The following is an 18,110-nucleotide window of genomic DNA, read 5'->3' on the forward strand; positions in this document are numbered from 1 at the left end:
TTGCTTTCAGAAGTTGGCATTAACTTATCAAACTAAGTATGAGTGCCACAAAGCTTCTAGAACTGGTGGCGTTTCTGGTAAAGTCACACAACACAAAACCCAATAGGTTCTTGGATCCTCTTTGCAAAACTTCCCACGTGTAACCTATCAGGGGTGGGAGGAATACACTTTCCCATTGTTTAAAATTTTTTAAAAGTAATGCCAGCACTCCGATGGCCAGAGGCAGAAGCAGTTCTGTGGGTTCAAGGCCACCCAGGGGTAGAGAACTGTGTCTCAAACAGGATCCCCCCACAAAATTAGCCTAGGTTTCCCGAGCCTTTAATAACGTATTAAGGTAACCGTGCTCGGTCGGTGACAGGTGAGTGAGCTGCCTTCGCGCGAGGCGAGGCCTGAGAACTGCGTGAGGCTCGGGGGAAGCCCCGAGTCCCGGGTTCGTCCTGGGAAAGGCTCTTCAAGGGGACGGCCCGAGGCTCCAGAGGGAAGGCTCCATGAGGGCAAACCTGAGAGTGTCGGCCGGCCATGCGCTCTGGCCGAGCCCGAGCGCCCGCCAGGCCGCGCTTCCTGACGGGAAGAGCCCGTAGGGAGCGTCGCCGGCCGCGCGGATCCTGGGGCGAGGGTGGCGCGCCGGGCGGGTCCGCCTCACTCATTGTGCGCGAGGCGGGCCGCGCGGGCGTGGGCGTGGGCGGACCGGCCTGCCGCTGGGTAGCCGCCCAAGGACCCGCGCAGAGCGGCGCCGCTAGCGGAGAGCCCGGGAGCGGGCCGGGAGCGTCCCGCCCTCCCGCCCGCCCGCCCCTCCCCCGCGACGCTCGCCCCTCCCCCCTCCTCCCCTCGCGTTGGAAAGTTTCTAGAATCTCTTCCCAGCAGCCTTTGCGGTTCCAACATGGCGGAGCTGACGGTGGAGGTTCGCGGCTCCAACGGGGCTTTCTACAAGGTACGGGCCGCGGGGCGGCCGGGGATGGGAGCTGGGCACTGGGAGCGGGGTCAAGGGGCGCCGGGGACCCCGGGGGCCGAGGAGAGGTGTCAGGTGGTGGCGGGGGAGGCAGCTGGGCCGTGCTGCTGGCCTCTGCCCTCGGCGCGGTTTAACGGTCTCGGGGCCCAGGCTCCGTTATGTTTGGAAACAAGGCGGCGGGTGCTGGCTTGCCTCCTGTCCCGGAGCGTCCTGGGTCGAGGCCTCCGGGACGCGGGCGGGCGGGCGGGCTGGAGCGGCGGGCTGTGGTGCGGGCGCGCCGCCGAGGCCTGGCGGGGTGGGGGGCGCGGACGGGCGGACTGAGGGACGGACTGAGGCGGGCAGCTCACTGCGACCCCGCGGCGGCGGCCGGGCCCGCCAGGCTCCTCTCCGCCCGCCCGCCCTCCCGCCCGCGGCATGAATGGCTGACTCCCCGGCCTACCCCGGCTTGTGCTGCCCCGGGGGCCCTGCGAACCCACGGCGCCCGCCCGCCCGCGTGGAAACCCGGACGGGCGGCGGGCCCTGGTGGCCGCGGCCTGGGGAGCGGGCGGCCCCTTCGCCCCTCGGCCCGGGAGAAATGCGAATTCCGAAGGAAGGGTTCAAAGGTGACCCGAGGCCAGGCGGCAGGTGGGAGGGACGCGTGTCTTCCCAGCCCCTGGGAAGGTGGGTTTTTTGTTTTTTGTTTTTGCTTTTTAAGTCCTCTTCCACGAGGTTCTTTTTGTTTCCTTTGAGAAGAGGCCATGCATTGCCGTGGAGGCTGGCCTCGGAGACAGAGGGAGGATTCTAGAGTGGAGGAATTTGTAAGGCGCTTGCTTCTATTGGAAAAGGGGGAGGGGGCACCAAGCAGAACACGAAGGCTGAACAGTTTTTCCATAGTAACGGCCCCTTCTCCTTATTTTTTTTTCTCCCCAAAGTGTGCGAGAATCTTAACAAATCAACACAAAACCTTCTCAGCTGTTGTCTGTCAGTCATTCTCCAAGCCAGCATCTCAGATGTTTGAGAGTCTTGGCTATTTTTATGAAGGCTCTCTTCTAGTACATGAGTATTGTATGTACTTAAAATGGTTTCTCACAGGTTTTCATTTCAATGGCTCCTTTATTCCAGAGGATTTTATTTGGTATTAACGATTTCCTAATTTTTCAGTGTTTTGCTTTTCCCTTTCTAGCTTGCTTATTAGCTGTATGGAGGTGATTTGTCACGTGGTAATAATATAGGCAGTAGCTCATTGACAAAGAATGATAAGTATACTTTTTTAAATTTTGTTTTGTAAATTTTGATTGTAAAATCTCTGGTGGCCAACTAAGTAGTAAGAGTGAGTGTTAAAGCCTTTAGTATCACCTATTAGTGTGTAACTGGCTTCGTTAGTGTTCCAGGTTTAAAACATGATGTCACATAAATGATTCAAGCAATATTTGAGTAGATACTTCTTACTGAAACCTAGTGGTTACCATCTCTGCAAGATTGTAGATAAGGTGAGCTGGGCCACAAGGACTGGACTTAAGACTACTTTTCCTGCCTAGATAAAGTTCGTTAGTGTGTATCACTCCCTACCTACCCTGTGGAAAAGGCTCAGGAATCTCTGATTCTCAGCACACATTTTAGGTAACACAGATTATGCAGGCTTTCCTTGCACATTGAAAAGTGATTGTTTCAACAAATTCTTCATCGTGTAGATAATAGGGAACCATTTCTTTGACTGAATTTTATGTCAATCTGTAGTACAACATAATCAGTTTGACTTCTGTAAAGTTGGTTTGCAATCTTTTGGTGTCTTTTTTTTTTTAAAAGTTATTTCACAAGCAAATATCTCCATGTTGGAACTTTGAAGTATTAGTAATTGATTTTGGTTGTATTGAAAATTGAGCCTAGACCTTGGCTTGTACATAGTATGGTAGGCATTTGTTTTTGCTATAAAGCTCTGCTCTGATGCCTTTTTCCCCCCTTCTTTGATAGTCTGAGTAAATTGTCCAGGCTGGTCCTGAACTCACTGTGTAGTTCATGCTGGCCTTGAACTTGCATTCCTCCTTTTTAGCCTCCTGGGTAGCTATTATAGTTCCAGGTCTGTACCCCTTTCACACTCTACAAATCTGGTTATACTTAGACTGGACCTCACCATTTTACTGACAAGGGTTGGGAAGGACATTAGCCACATTTTTGTGTATTTTGAACGTTTGAAAGTTTTCCTTCTGTAATCAATTGTATGTGTACTTTGTACAAGATGTAGTCTTCAGGACTTTGGAACATCAAAATGGTAAAAGGAAAAGAACTTTAACTAGAAGTAATAAGCAAATGGGAATTCTAGGTGGCATACTTCATTATCTTGTCACTGGATTCCTGTAAATTAGGGACTTGAAATACAGTGCTCTAAAATACTTTCATATCTTATGCAGTGAAATTATCCATGTGGGTTGATCCCCTGCTTCCCCGAAAAGTAGATTTATTAAGGAAAAATGAGGAGGAACTCCTTAGGGTGGACAGGTCTCCCAAGGGCAAGGGGAGGAATGCCTTTTCCTTCTGAGTTGGAACCTGGCTGGAGCCTTCCCCACACATGCTTTGCAGGAGATTCACTATTGACCTATACTCTTAACCTCATTTGACACAAACTCCAATGAGATATGGCTTTAAACTTGGCCATCCTTTCTCCTCAGCCTCCTTTAATAGCTGAGATTACAGGCATGTATCACCACACATGACTGAAAAAAATTCTTACAACTGGTTTATTATTTTCTGTCATTTAAATTTTTAATTTAATTTGTATACTGCAAAACAGCTTTCATTAAAATAAACATTATGAATGTTGTGATAAATGGCTGACAATTGTGTGCAACCACAATCTCTATGATAGAATAGTTGTACCATCTCTTAAATTTCCCTTGTTGACCCTTTAGCCTTTAGGCTCACCTTTCATGGGGGTGGGATAACCCTTTTACAGGGGTTGCATATCAGATATTTATTTATATGACAATTCACAACAGTAGTAGAATTACAGTTATGAAGTAGCAACAAAGTAAGTTTATGATTGGGGGTCACCACAACAGGAATTAAAGGGTATTAAAGGGTTGCAGCATTAGGAAGATTGAGAACTACTGCTCTTAGGGTATCCTGTCTCAGTAGTTAGTGCAATACCTATAGAATTAAGCAAAATAATGTTAGAGTTTTGAGCCTGGCTTCTGTCTAGCATAGAGGAATTTAATTTTTTCTAATTTAGAAGATAATAATGAAGGAATTTTGGAAATGCTAAAAACTAGAAGTTGTTTAGAGTCAAGAGCTCTAAATGGTTCTATTTTGTTGTACTTTTCTCAGTGGTAGGTTTTCATGTATGGGTGATTCTGAAATTCTGTATTTACCAACTTTTACACCTTTTACTTCCCCAGAAATATAGGGAGTACACACATCTGGCTGTGTGAGTTGTGATTTAAGAGTTTGAGAGGTGTCATCATGCTTTGATCTTTGTAGCCAGTGCATTGCCTTGATGTATTGCTCCATGGAGTAAAAAAATTCATACATCCATAATAGCATGGTAACCATACTAAGTATATTGCTTTTGTTGTTAATAGTGTCTTTATAATAAGAGATGTCTTTGCAGCCCTTTAAATCTAGGGATGGGAAAGAATGGGATGATGTGAAACACTTGGTGGTGGAATATAATTTGGTAACAATACCTGCTTCTGTTCCTTTCCTACCTAAAGTAAAGTGCCTTTCCTAGAAAACCTAGAGGTAGAATGTACTCTACCCTAGCTAGAAGACTGGAAAGAGGTCATGTATATTGTATATAATTTATCAGAAAAATGGGATGGTTTGCTAGGATAATTAGTTGTGCATCTGTTGCCGCTATCCCATTTTCAATTAATAGCCTTAGTTTCATTTTCTGTTGTAGTGATAAAATATCCCAAAAAGCAACTTAAGGCAGAAAAGGTTTAAATATTTTATTAGGCTCACAATTAATTCAAGGTTATGGTCATCATTGAGGGAAGTCAAGGCAGCAGGAATTTGGTGCATCTCATCATATTACATCTAGCAGGTGCAGAGAGCAATGAATTAATGCATGTGTGCTTGTGCTCAGCTCTCTCTACTCTAAGCAGTCTGTGTCTCAGTCCTGGCCAGGGACTGGTGTTACTCAGGGTAGGTGAGTCTTCCAGCTACTCAAAATAACCACCTCACAGACAGAACCATAGACCATGCTAATTTGGACAATGTTTCATTGAGACTTTTCCCAGGGGATTTCTAGAATGTCTGAAGTTAATAATTAAAACCAGTCATCGAATATTCCATTACCTTGTCACCCCCCAAAAGTGCCCATTTTCATCATTAATATGTATTTTAACTGATGCATGTGATACTAAACTTTGGGACCTTTGGTTTGAAGGGAGCCCTTGGGTTCATGTGATCCTCTTGTCTCAGTCTCTGGAAGTGAAGAGTTCAGTGACGTCTGCTAGTGCAAGTCTCAGTTGTCATGCCCAGCTGTTGCATTGTGTAGCTTTGGACTAAACATAAATACATTTTTGGTAGTTGAACCCATGATTGGCTGCTTCCCTCCCCCCGACCCCCCAAAAGACAGGGTTTCTCTATGTAGCCCTAGCTGTCCTGGAACTCACTCTGTAGACCAGGCTGGCCTCCAACTCAGAAATCCGCCTGCCTCTGCCTCCCGAGTGCTGGGATTAAAGGCGTGTGCCACTACTGCCCGGCGAACCCATGGTTTTAATGTTTTATGTCTGACCTGTATATTTCTACACTAAATACAGTTTGAAAAAGAAGTAGAGCAAATCACTCAGTTTCTGATTTATATGGAGGATTTTTTTCTGTTTGTACAAATGAAATGAAGTTTGGGGCCCTTTCATTGTGCTTTAACCATATAATTGACACATCTCAAAGTATTGTAATGGATCCATAAATAATTCCTCCTTTCTTAAGCTTACTAGTAAAAATAAAAACAGATTAATAACAAAGTTGTGCAGTAGTAGGTTATTTTATCACTCATGATGAACTAAATTAACCGAGGAGTAGAGGGCTGAGGACATAATGACTTGACAGTGAGAACAAAACTTAATTGAAAGTCAGGCCCAGTGGCAAATGCCTGAAATTCCAGCACTTGAGAGGTAGAGGCAGGAACATCAGAATTCTAGGTCAGAAAAAGAAGAGTGGCTAGGTGCTTGCTGCCAAGTCTGACAATTTTGAGTTTGAGCTGGGCAGTCCACATGATGGAAAGAGAGAACACGTTTTTTTAAAAGTTCCAGTTTACTGTAGACCAAACCTTGCAACAACCTTGTCAAACTCCTCACCAACAACTCCTAATTTAGTATTTGAGGGAGCAGTGGTAGCTATCTTAGTATCAGGGCTCTTTGTTAAAATACAGTTAGATATAGTAAGATGATTTTGAATTTCTATGTATTTAAAATACAGGCTTTGTACATGTTAATTGTAAGTGGAAATGAATGGTATTTTGGGTTTTGAGACAGGTTTTAGGTTGTCTTTGAATTTGCAATCCTGCCTTAACTTACTGAATATTGGGTTTATAGGCCTGTTCAACCATACTCATTTTATAATTTTATTCTCATTTAGGAATAATGGCCAGATAAGGCTGTTTGTAAGGGGGAAAGAAAGCTTGAAGTCTTTTTTGTTATTTTGAGACAGGGTCTGGCCTGGAGCTTGATACATGTTTAGCGGAGACTACCCTTGTGATTTTATTTATAGGAGAAATACATAATAAAACATCTGGAGACAAAGCTATAAAATACTGTTTAGAAATAGATATGTCTTGGCAATATTTCTTTTCTTTTCTTTTCTTTTCTTTTTTTTTTTTTTTTTGGTTTTTGGTTTTTGGTTTTTGGTTTTTCGAGACAGGGTTTCTCTGTAGCCCTGGCTGTCCTGGAACTCACTCTGTAGACCAGGGTGGCCTCGAACTCAGAAATCCTCCTGCCTCTGCCTCCCAAGTGCTGGGATTAAAGGCTTGCGCCACCACGCCCGGCTCAGGAATATTTTTCTTAACTATATATTTTAAGTGTCATGTTTTTTGTGTATTTTGTAGGAGAATAACTTGACAGCCTGTTATTTATTAGATGTTCTGTTAGGCTTCCACATGCATTTCCTACATTCTTAGGAAATTCATGAGGTATGGTTTTGTGTAGGGGTTTTGTTTTTGATCCAGTTGCCTCTTCCTCTGGAATGTTGGCATCTAAAGGTATACATGGACTAGGAGGTGTGCACTTAATTCATTTGATACACAAGGAACTGATTATGATGATAAAGGTTGTCCAAGATTACGCTCTGTCTGAAGTGCCATTTAACACTAGGGTTTTCACTTCCAGTTACTTAGTTTATACTTTCTTACACCTCCTTACATGGTAGTTTTGAGTAATGGACTGTGTGTTTAACTGTATATGTATTTGTGGATGAGTGTGACTCCAAAGATCTTTCCTTCAAGTCACCAAGCTTCTATGTCAAATGCCTTTACCTGCTAAGCCATCTTGTCTGTCTGAATTAAACTAGATTATATCTTAGTGATTGTGTTCTCAATCACACTATCAAATATAGTTCTTTTCTTTTTTTAAGATTTAATATTATATATAAGCACAGTGTAGCTGTCTTTAGCCATTCCAGAAGAGGGAGTCATATCTCATTATGGATGGTTGTGAACCACCATGATATTGCTGGGATTTGAACTCAGGACCTTTGGAAGAGCAGACAGCCATCTCTCCAGCCCTCAAATATGATTCTTAATTCCAGCATTCAGGAGGCAGAGACAGACCTTTCTCTGTGGGTTCAAGGTCAAGTCTAGTCTACAAGCTAGTTTCAGGACAGCCAGGGCTATTATACACAGAAACCTTATATCAGAAAACCAAAAAAAAAAAAAGTCTTAATTTTGTAGTGGGCAGTTGTGTTGTATATGTATTTACATTGTAAAAGCTGATATATTTGGAAGTTTTTGTATTGTCAGGCCCTAACAACAGTTAATACTTAGCCTTCAGAGTGTTTCTTAAATGTTTTTGTACATTTGCATTTCTAATTTAGTCTCACAGTGAAACGGCCATTTGGAGAAATCTGAGGCCCTGTCCAGCTCCACAAATCAAGTTTATTTAAGATTCCTAGTCTGTTTTTGCTTCCTTGGAGTTTATTTATTTTTAACATATAGTATAGATATCCCCTCCCACCTCCCCCAACACACTTTGTTTTGAGGTAGGGTCAGGGCTGTTCTCAAACTTGGTATGTAGCTGAAATGGTTTTACATTTCTAATCTGCCTCTGCTTCCTAAACGATGGGATTATAGGCTTGTGCTACCTACCATGCTGTATAGTATGATTTCCTTAAGTACAACTATTACTGATAACAGTGGGCATAAGGAGGGCTGACTTGGGATGAATGAGTGTTGCAGAATGACTTAGGTGTTTTCTGTGACTTTTGCTTTCTAAGAATGTGCTCTTTTCCACAATGGTCGCTAGCAGCCATTGAGCTGAACAGATTCAGAGCTGAGGTAGTAGTCTTTTAAAAAAGACTAGAAAACGTAATAGGTTTTAAAATACTAATTATGTATTGAAATAATATTTTGAGTATATTGGGTTTTAAGCAATTAAAACTTGTTTTTACTTTTATTTATTTTTTATTTTTTTTATTTTTTTTAAAGATTTATTTATTATTATATGTAAGTACACTGTAGCTGCCTTCAGACACACCAGAAGAGGGAGTCAGATCTTGTTACGGATGGTTATGAGCCACCATGTGGTTGCTGGGATTTGAACTTTGGACCTTTGGAAGAGCAGTCGGGTGCTCTTACCCACTGAGCCATCTCACCAGCCCTTGTTTTTACTTTTAATATGGCTATTTTAAGTACATGATTCATATTTTATATTTTTGAGATAATTACATCCTTCATAGTTCACCTTTGCATTACTGAGTATGCAAAAATACTTTGAAATATTTAAAGTGCACAGACATATTTGTTTAAATGAACTGCCTATTGAAAAAAATTTTTTTCTGGTCATGCTAGAAATGGAATTTTTGGGCCTTGCCTATATTATTTTTGAAGATCAAGACTTTAAAAAAATGGTGTATTTTGTTTATTTGTTTAGGTTTTTGGGGGGAGGGTCAGGGTGCTTAGCTAATGAATAGAGACAAACTACAAATTGCTGGGACCACTTTTCTGGGACTAGGTTTTCAAAATAATAATAGCTGGAATGTAAAAAAATTAGGCAATGAAAGCAGATCATTGCTTTGTTAATCAGATTGAAAGCCATGGTAAAATTGACTATTAAGTCTCAACATTGACTGAAGAGTAAATTTCTGTTCATTTGTTCACAGGAAACAAGATTATTTTTGGCATGAGGTTCTTTTTATTAACTATTCCCTCTGTTTCACCTTTAGTATTTTGGGAGAGTGACTGGAGAGTTCTTGGTAATATTGATGGCATTTGCAATAGTAGCGTCAGTATATATTTGAATAAGTAAAAGAATTAGTCTTGTTTTCTGGACACAGGTGATTTGTTGTGCCATCTTAGTAGTTCTCTATGAAAAGTTACATCTTTCTGATTTGGTTAAATTGAACATTTTAAATGGCTTTTTAAAAAAGCGATTATAGGGCTGGAGAGATGGCTCAGCGATTTAGTGCACTGACTGCTCTGCCAGAGGTCCTGAGTTCAATTCTCAGCAACCACATGGTGGTTCACAATCATTTGTAATGGGGTCCAATGCTCTCTTCTGGTGTGTCTGAAGACAATGACAGTGTACTCATGTACATAAAATAAACAAATCTTTTTTAAAAAGTGATTATATATTTATAAGGACATAAGTTCTGATATTGTCACAAAAGAAACTTCCTGACACACACAGGGATAACTGAAACTTCAGTGTGTTGCAACAGGAAATTTGGAGTTTTCAGTACCTGTGTAGAACCATTAAGGCATTTTATTTCAAGAACTGTTGTATATTAGTGCAAGCAGTGGCTGATAATCTGTGCAATCTTATCCCTGTTGCTTTGTGTTTAGAACAGTTAGGTGCTGCATAAGGCAGTTATTATTGATAAAAGCTGCTGTGCTTGGCTAAGGACAAATTTTTTTGTTGTTAAAAATTAGTTTCACTATGTAGTCCTCCATGCTGACCCCTTAACTCATGATTCTTCTATGTCAGTTTCCCAAAGTGCTGGGATTACAGCTGTTTACTATTAAATGCTCAACCACACTTCTTATTTTTCATTTTGGTTTTTTGAGACAGGGTTTCTCAGTATAACCAGCCCTAGCTTTCCTGGACTCACTTTGTAGATGAGGCTGGTCTCAAACTCACAGAGATCCTCCTACCTCTGCTTCCTAAGTGCTTGGATAAAGACATGTGCCACCACACTCTGCTAGCAACGTACATTTTAAAACACCTATGTGTATCAATATCATATGCATGTGTGATTTATTATTGGTGTGCTATACAGAGTTGGTTCAGTTCAGATGTTTTCCTTTTTTCTCATGATGGTGTTTTTATTCCTTCCATTTCAGGTAAGCCTGCCTTTATAGCTAGATAAATGTAATTCCAGATTTCTCTCTATTTCCTTAGCATTATGTGTGGAAACATTCAGAAACAAATGTAGGGTTTTTCCAGTGTGCCCATGAAAAACTAGAATCATGTACTTGACTTTAATGTACAGTATAATTTATAGTGATTATATAACAATTTATAAGAGTATAAAATTCAGGTGTTGTCATTAACCAATGCCCCCCCCCCATACCCATGTTTCTATTAGATAGATTTTTAAAGAAAGGATAATTTAGGGCCGGGGGAGATGGCTCAATGGATAAAATGCTTGTCATTGAAATTTAAGGACCAGAGTCTTAGGGGGGCTTGGGGTAAGTTGGCTGTCTAGGGGATCTGAATTGGTGAGCTCTGGGTTCAAGTGAGAGAGACCTTGGCTCAATGAATAAGATAGGGAAAGATGAAAACACTTTATGTTAACATTTGATCTCCATGGGCATTGCCCACCTACATATACATGCATACAACATAGGTGCAAAAAAAGAATAGGATGGTTTGGAAAGGAACTTAAAAATAGCAGAAAACAAAAGCTCCTAATAATAAGTTATTTTTTTGAAAAAAAGAAAACTTATTTCTTTTAACAGTTGATACCTCCATTCTCTTTATATCTCAGCTAGGAAAGGTTTATTTGCCCTTTGGATTTGTTCTTCTACAGCTAGCCAGTTCTTTAGTCTATTTTTCTATTGAGATGTTCTTTGTCAGTTATTGAGATCTGTATATTTTAACGTAAGAGTGAATCCCCACAAAGATAGACATCTGTGCAAGCACCAGGTATTTAAATAATATGCAGTGGTTTCAACAGTTTGAAAGAGTTTATATGGAAACATAAACATATGGGAACTAAGGACCCTTGGTACTGGGTCACAACTTTTCTATTTCTAGGATTGGAATGAGAATGACATCTGGTATCCAGGATGGCTGGATTGATAAGAAAGAACTCCTTGAATCGTCCAACAAAATCTTGGGTACTCTAGGAAGATTTGAAAAGAGGCTCAGAAGAGGGAACATTATGGCTTGCTTGCTGAGAAAACTCACAAGGAATCTCTGTTGCTTTCTTAGGTTCTAATAGCAACATTGCTATCTTGTAGTGTCGCCGTTCAGTGTTGTCCTTTCTTTGTCCTGATAAGGATCTTTTCCCCTTGTATCTTTAACTGCAGACAGTCCAGGAACATAAAGGTGTTTGAGTCATAAATTAATATTTGCTGTAGTGTTTTGGAAGTATGGAGCAGCAGCATTAATGCTCCTGAGCATGGCTTTTGAGTGTCTGAGGGTGCCTCAGTATTAAGAAGCTCCAGTCCCTTGCAGGGTCTTTGTTTTTTTTTTTTTTTTTTTTTGTTTTGTTTTGTTTTTCGTTTTACATAAAGTTGCTCCCAGGTCTGGGACAAGAAACATTGTTTTTAGATAATATTCTAGAGATGTGAGAAAGACCTTTATTCATTACACACAGTGGATTAATACCTGTGTTGGGCTATATTGGAAACCTGATTAGAAAAGACAGTTGTATTTAGAAAATCCTGTAAAGTGGATGGATCATACATGGGTAGGGTTGAATAGATATAAGGTGATATTCTGTCTTTATCCATGTTGGCTGAAACATAAGCCATGGTCAAGAAGTCAAACTAGTTGACCTAGGTTTAGAGTCCAAGGAATAATTTAAATGTGGTAGGTAACTCAAGCCTGTAATCTCAGCTCTTGCAAGGCTGAGGCAGGAACATTTCTGCAAGTTCAAATCAAGTCTCTGTTGCAGAGGGTGTTCTTAAAAAGAAACAGTTAATTCAGAGGAATAGATTATTTCTACAGATAGATTTGGATGCTTTGTGAAAGGTCCATGCCATTTTATTATAACCTAAAATGATGCCAACTGCAAGAGAAAAATTGCTTGCTTATATTTCAAGGACTGGCAATCATTTAGTAGCTTACAAGAAATAATTTTTAATTTGGGTACCAAAAATAGGAAATGCAGGCTAAATAAGTCACTTAAAACACCATTAAAAACAGATATCTTGCATGAATTTTAACTTACTTTGCAAATATTGGTGCTGGTACTTTCTTGATTTTTATCAGAAGATATCAACAACTTTCTGCTAAGAAGCCTCAATCCTTCCTTAGTATGGTACTTGAGTGCAGCAGAAAATTTGCAAGCAAACAAAAGTCTGAGCATGCCTAAGTGGTGACATGTGGCTGTCAGCTATTCTAAGATGCCCTCATTTTTAAGAAGCATCCTGGGTTCAAAGACGCTGAATTGTTGGATTTGAGACTGGGAAGTTAGACAGGAGCTGGAAAATGAACCTTTAAATAAACTATCTATCAATTGCCCAAAGCCTGGCAAGTCATAATCTAATGCAATTTTACCAATTCAAGAAAAATAGAATCCTTAAGTGTTGTGTAAATTATGCCAGCAGTAATCTTCAACTGATAGGATGAGGGAAAGAGTGCTGTAGCACTTAACACTGAGTCCGGTGCTTTTAGTAGTAGAGAAGTTAATTGGTATTTAGAACTGCAGTACTTCACCACAAGTGTGCTTCAGGTCAGGAACTAGACCTGTTTTTAATTACCTTTGATAAGAAATCAAACACATAAAACTATTTTTTTTCCAAATCTAGAAAAATGTTAAAATGTTATGCAGGAACACTAATACATGGCAGAAAAATAAGCCAGTTACTAAGAAGACTGCTTCGTCGTTTGAAAATATTATTATTATTATTGTTGTTGTTGTTATTAGTAGTAGTGCCAGTTTAGTAGTTTATTTGCTTGCTCATGAAAATAATTGTGAACTAGAGACTAGGCTTATTTTTTTTGTTTTTACAATTACTTTTTTCTTTTTTAAGGGTCTTATTGTAGAGGTCTGGAAATCCTGGAGCTTGCTATGTAGTTGAGGTTGGCCCTGAACTCACAAAGATCTGCCTGCCTCTGTCTCTTGAATGTTGAGATTGAAAAGACTGTGTGCCGTAACACCTGGCTTGTTTTTATTTTTAATTAATTATTGATTTGTTATTTTTTGTTATTGAGACAGGGTCTCTATGTCCTACCTGTTTTGGACCTTGCTATGTACACCAGGCTGGCCTTGGGATTAGAGGTGTGAGCTACCTACCATACTTGGTTTTCATTTGTTTGTTTATTTATTTATTTTTAATTTTTCAGTAAGCAATTATTTTCTTGATTTATTTACTTTATATATGTGAGTTACACTTTTGCTGTCTTCAGACACACCAGAAGAGGGCATCAGATCCTATTACAGATGGTTGTGAGCCACCATGTGGTTGCTGGGAATTGAACTCAGGACCTCTGGAAGAGCAGTCAGTGCTCTTAACCACTGAGCCATCTCTCTAGCCACATGTTTTTATTTTTAATTATGTATGTGGAAATATGTGAGTGCAGATTTCTGGGGAGGCCAGAGGCATTGAATCGAATCCCACTGGAAGCTGAAGTTAGAAGTGGTTATGAGCTGCCCAACATGGGATCTGGGAACTTAGCACTGTGCCATCTCTCTCACCCCTCCCAAAATTTTAAGTTACATTTATTTAAGGGGTGTGTGTGCACACACACTAGAGGACAACTTTTAGAAGTTAGTTTTCTCCTTCCACTGGGACTTGGGGGTGGATTCCCAAGATAGAACTCAGGTGGGCAGGCTTGGCAGTAACTGCCTGCTCAACCAATGAGGATTTTTAATAGATTGGATTTTAAACATCAGAACCACTCACTATCAGAGGCTGGGGATGGCTCAGCAAGTCAAGAGTGCTTGCTTACTGGTTTTGCACAGGACCTGGATTTGGGTCACAGAACCCAGGTGGCAGTTCACAACCACCTGTAACTGTAGTTGCTCTTCTGACTTCTGTATGTATGTATGTATGTATGTGTGTGTATATATATATATATATATATATATATATATATATATATATATATATATATATGGGGTATATACATTCACGAAGGTCCACACACATACAGGTTAAAAAGTAAGCAGATCTTTAACAGATAAACAAATCATTAAACAGACAAACAAAAAAGTTAAGGATTAGGCTGAGGCATGTCTTCACTTTAGAAAGCTGTGTTAGCTTTTCTCTTGTTGCTAGTAGTTTGTTTTGCAGTAGAAACCTTAGCTCTAACAAATTTAGAGTTTGAATTTTTATAGCATGTAAGTCTAATATATTTATTTTTATCTAGACTACCATCCTAAACTCAGTTTTGTAGCTTTTAGCTGTTTAGTTCCTGATTACATACAGTTGGTGGTTTGTTTGCTGAACGCTAGCTGTGGGGTTTTAGTTTCTGTTTCCCCTTTTGTAAGGAGTATACATTAGTTTGTAGTGGATTGCATAAAAGGAAGACATTTGATGAGGTCTTAAACAACCAAAAGTAATAATTGAGCTTGGCCATATAATTCTCCAAATGGGTTATGGCAGTGGCCGTGGGGCCTGGGAGCTGGAGACACTACTGCATTCTGTCATCTGCTGCAGCCGTAAGAATTCTTTAAGTGTAGGTGTAGACTTATTGAGAAAGTGTCAGCAAGAGCCATAGACAATTTTGGTAGTTCTGAAGTTAGCTTGATGCTAAGATATCCCTTCCCCTGTTTCTCTTCTCTTTCAGTAAAGAGGTTTAGGGTGTCTCTGGAGCTGATTTGGATGGGATTGTAGTCTGATAAGGTGAAATCATATATCAAAAGGAGGTCAAGACTTATTTTCTGTAAAGTGGAGTTTTTGTGAGATACTTGGAGAATTGAAAGTTTGTGGCTGGAAAAGGAGGGTGGCTATATTGATGATCCTATATTCAGGCTTTAAACAAGGCCCTTTGCTGTGTGTAAGCAATCTTAGCAAATGTTAATTTGGCTGGAATTCTTTAAGCTGGCCAGGAACTTCATCAAGCTGATGGCTCCTTCCCCTTTCCAGGTCTCATTAATTTCCCTGTCTTTCTTTTCTGCCTCCAATTTAGTGGTAGTGGTTTCAAAAGGATTCCTGTCTATAGCCTTTTTATTTTTCGTTGAGAGGGCTGGTTGCTGTAGAACTCCTAACTGACCAAAGACGACCTTGGGTATCTGATACCCGATTCCCCTGCTTCTGCTTCAGATCTACAGATTTCAGATGAATGGTGGTTCTAGCAAGACTTCACTGTGCTCTCCTGTTACAAATTGGGTTTTGATGATTTTTTTCTGTAAATATGAAAGTCTCCATCATTTCTACTGGTAGTATTGTTGTAAGACTTAAATCCACTGTTTCTCTTTAATGGAAAGAGCTCTTAAAAAAGAATGAGATTTTTTTTTTTAAAGTACTGTTTGTAACATTCCAGGAAGTGAAACTTTGGGTTGGTGTTGATATGTATTGCTGCAGTTGTTTCTTTCTCTAAAATGAGAGGATTTGGAAGATCATTTCAAAACTGTATCTTCAATGGCTGTTCTGTGTTGTACTGTGTACTTTCTTCAAGCTGTTTATGCTTCCATATCAAACCTGCCAAGCACCTGAGGGTAGATACTTGAAAACCGAAGCAAAGTTGTTTATGTTGATAATGTGGGTCACAAAACAAAGTGAAATAGGAAAAGAGCAAAGGTAGAAGAAATTGTAACACATGTAACATCTTAAAAGTTGTATATATTAAAACTAGAGTCTCAATTTCATTGTTTGGTCTTTCCTCATGTTCTTATTGACTGGGAAACTTACGGAATTTAACTCTTAGTTGAGAGTTAACCTCTACCCCCAGCCCACCTTCTTTCCTTTGTGATTTATCATGGCTCGGCTTTTAGGTGGGTTTTGTTTTGTCTCAAAATTCTTTATTAGAAATGACTTCCTTACACTGGGATTATGAATAATTTACTTATGTCCTCCCCTCCCCCCAATTTTTTTAAAAAATAAAAATTTTTTCCATACCCTACCCCGTTTTTGAGGCAGGTTTTCTGTTTGGTTCATTCTGCCTTCATACTCACTATGTAGTCTGGACTGTCCTTGAGCTTATTCTCTTGATTCAGCTTCTTGAACATTGGGAATAAGAGGCACATGCTATCTTGCCTGGAAGAAATTTATTAAGTCTTTTAATCATTAATTTTGTGAAGACAAATTTGTGGTGGTGGTGAAAATTGAGTACAGGTGCTCTACCACTGAGCTGCAGTTCCCATCCCTTGATTAATTTGAAACTAGATCTTTTCAGTTTTGGCTGACTTTGAACCTGCTCTGCCTCTTGAGAGTTAGTGTTTCAGGCCTTGTGCCACCACACCCAGCTTAATTTTCCATAAGAATTAGCAAAAAGTCTGAGTACTGCTTAAAAGTAAATCACTCTCTTTACCCTCATTTAAAAAATTCTAAAGCCAGGCGGGGTGGCCCACGCCTTTAATCCCAGCACTCCTGGGTAGAGTCAAGTGGAGCTCTGTGAGTTTGAGGTTCCAGGACAGCCATTCCGGGAGCAAGGAGAACAAGTTTAAAGTCCTGCCAACATGGAAGATTCCCGGAAAGTGGCTCTAGGGGCTATTTTCCCCATTGGGTCTGCAGTAGCAGAGATGAAATACAGATTTTAAAAGATATTAACTCGGGAATACTGGAGGGGAGTGTGTGCTTGCCTTGGGGAGGTTTAGAAGTGCCCAGTCATTGAGCTAGCTAGTCAAGGTATATCAAAATTAGCTGTTGTGTGTGTTTGTGTCTTTCGTTCACAGCCCAGCTCGAGACAGCCAGGAACCAAAGTGGATTTAACTAATTCACTGCTACAGATGACACCCAACGTGGGGCAAGAACTTACTTTTAAAAATTAATTGGAAATTTCTGAATGGAATACACACGCATCATGATATAAGATTAGGAGGAGAAGAGAAATGGTTTCTCAGCAAGCCAAGCAGAGTCCACGAAACTAGAACAAGGAGCACAACTGCCAATGGGGATTTACCCTGGGCCCTTCTAATAGGTTTCTAACTGCCTCAAAGAGCTAAGCATGGAGGTGCTAGGGGCAAAGGCAGGCAAAGAGGGAGAATAGAAGGAATGAGAAAAAATGCATTAAAAGAAAAATTAAAAAATCTAGCCAGGGCAGCTCTCTGGATCTTCGAACTTGGTCTGCATGGGAATTCTGGGATTACTTAGCCTGGTGTGACAAAAACAGAGCCTGGAACTAGACTCACACAGTAAGTAGGAGGGATTTAATTAATGTTAAACACAAAGAGGAATAACTAATTGGAACATTTGATCTTAAATTATAGGTCAAAAAGCAGGGGATAAATAAAAAAAGCTTAGATTAAACTAATGTTAATTCAAGTTAAATAAAGAGGAAGGGACATATGTACCCACAGAGAGAAATTAATTTCCATTGAAGGGAGGATTTAAATATACATAGATGAATAAATGATCGAGGCTTTTGATCTTAAATTATAGGTAAAAAAGGAGGGGATAGTCAGCCTAAGCTATCTCAGACAGTAGAAACTTAGGCATTAATCTCACTATTAAAAATTAATTGTGCTTTAATCCCAGCACTTGGGAGGCAGAGGCAGGCGGATTTCTGAGTTGGAGGCCAGCCTGGTCTACAGAGTGAGTTCCAGGACAGCCAGGGCTACACAGAGAAACCCTATCTCGAAAAAAAACCAAAAAAAAAAAAAAAAAAAAAAAGGAAAAAAATTAATTGTGTAAGAATAAAACAGGAGATAGTGGTGGAGCACTATCCCAACAGTATTTGCTTAGATTGTTTGAATTGTT

At 40.3% G+C, this 18,110-nt stretch overlaps 1 protein-coding gene across 6 annotated transcripts in view; it reads left to right on the forward strand.

Moving 5' to 3' along the window:
* The first annotated feature begins 825 nt into the window (after window positions 1–825).
* The window catches only part of Fxr1 (fragile X mental retardation gene 1, autosomal homolog), a 49,923-nt gene continuing 32,638 nt past the window's right edge, over window positions 826–18,110 (forward strand). For 3 of the 6 annotated variants that reach the window (XM_006535400.1, XM_006535402.1, XM_006535401.1), the window contains exon 1: window positions 826–931. In XM_006535400.1, coding sequence (XP_006535463.1) covers window positions 881–931 — 51 coding nt within the window. In that variant the 5' untranslated portion in view covers window positions 826–880. The remainder of the gene's footprint in view (window positions 932–18,110) is intronic. The other 3 variants (NM_001113188.1, NM_001113189.1, NM_008053.2) reach the window with 1 other exon arrangement.

This window comes from Mus musculus, chromosome 3 (assembly GCF_000001635.26).
Source record: "Mus musculus strain C57BL/6J chromosome 3, GRCm38.p6 C57BL/6J".
NCBI classification, from domain to species: Eukaryota; Metazoa; Chordata; class Mammalia; order Rodentia; family Muridae; genus Mus; species Mus musculus.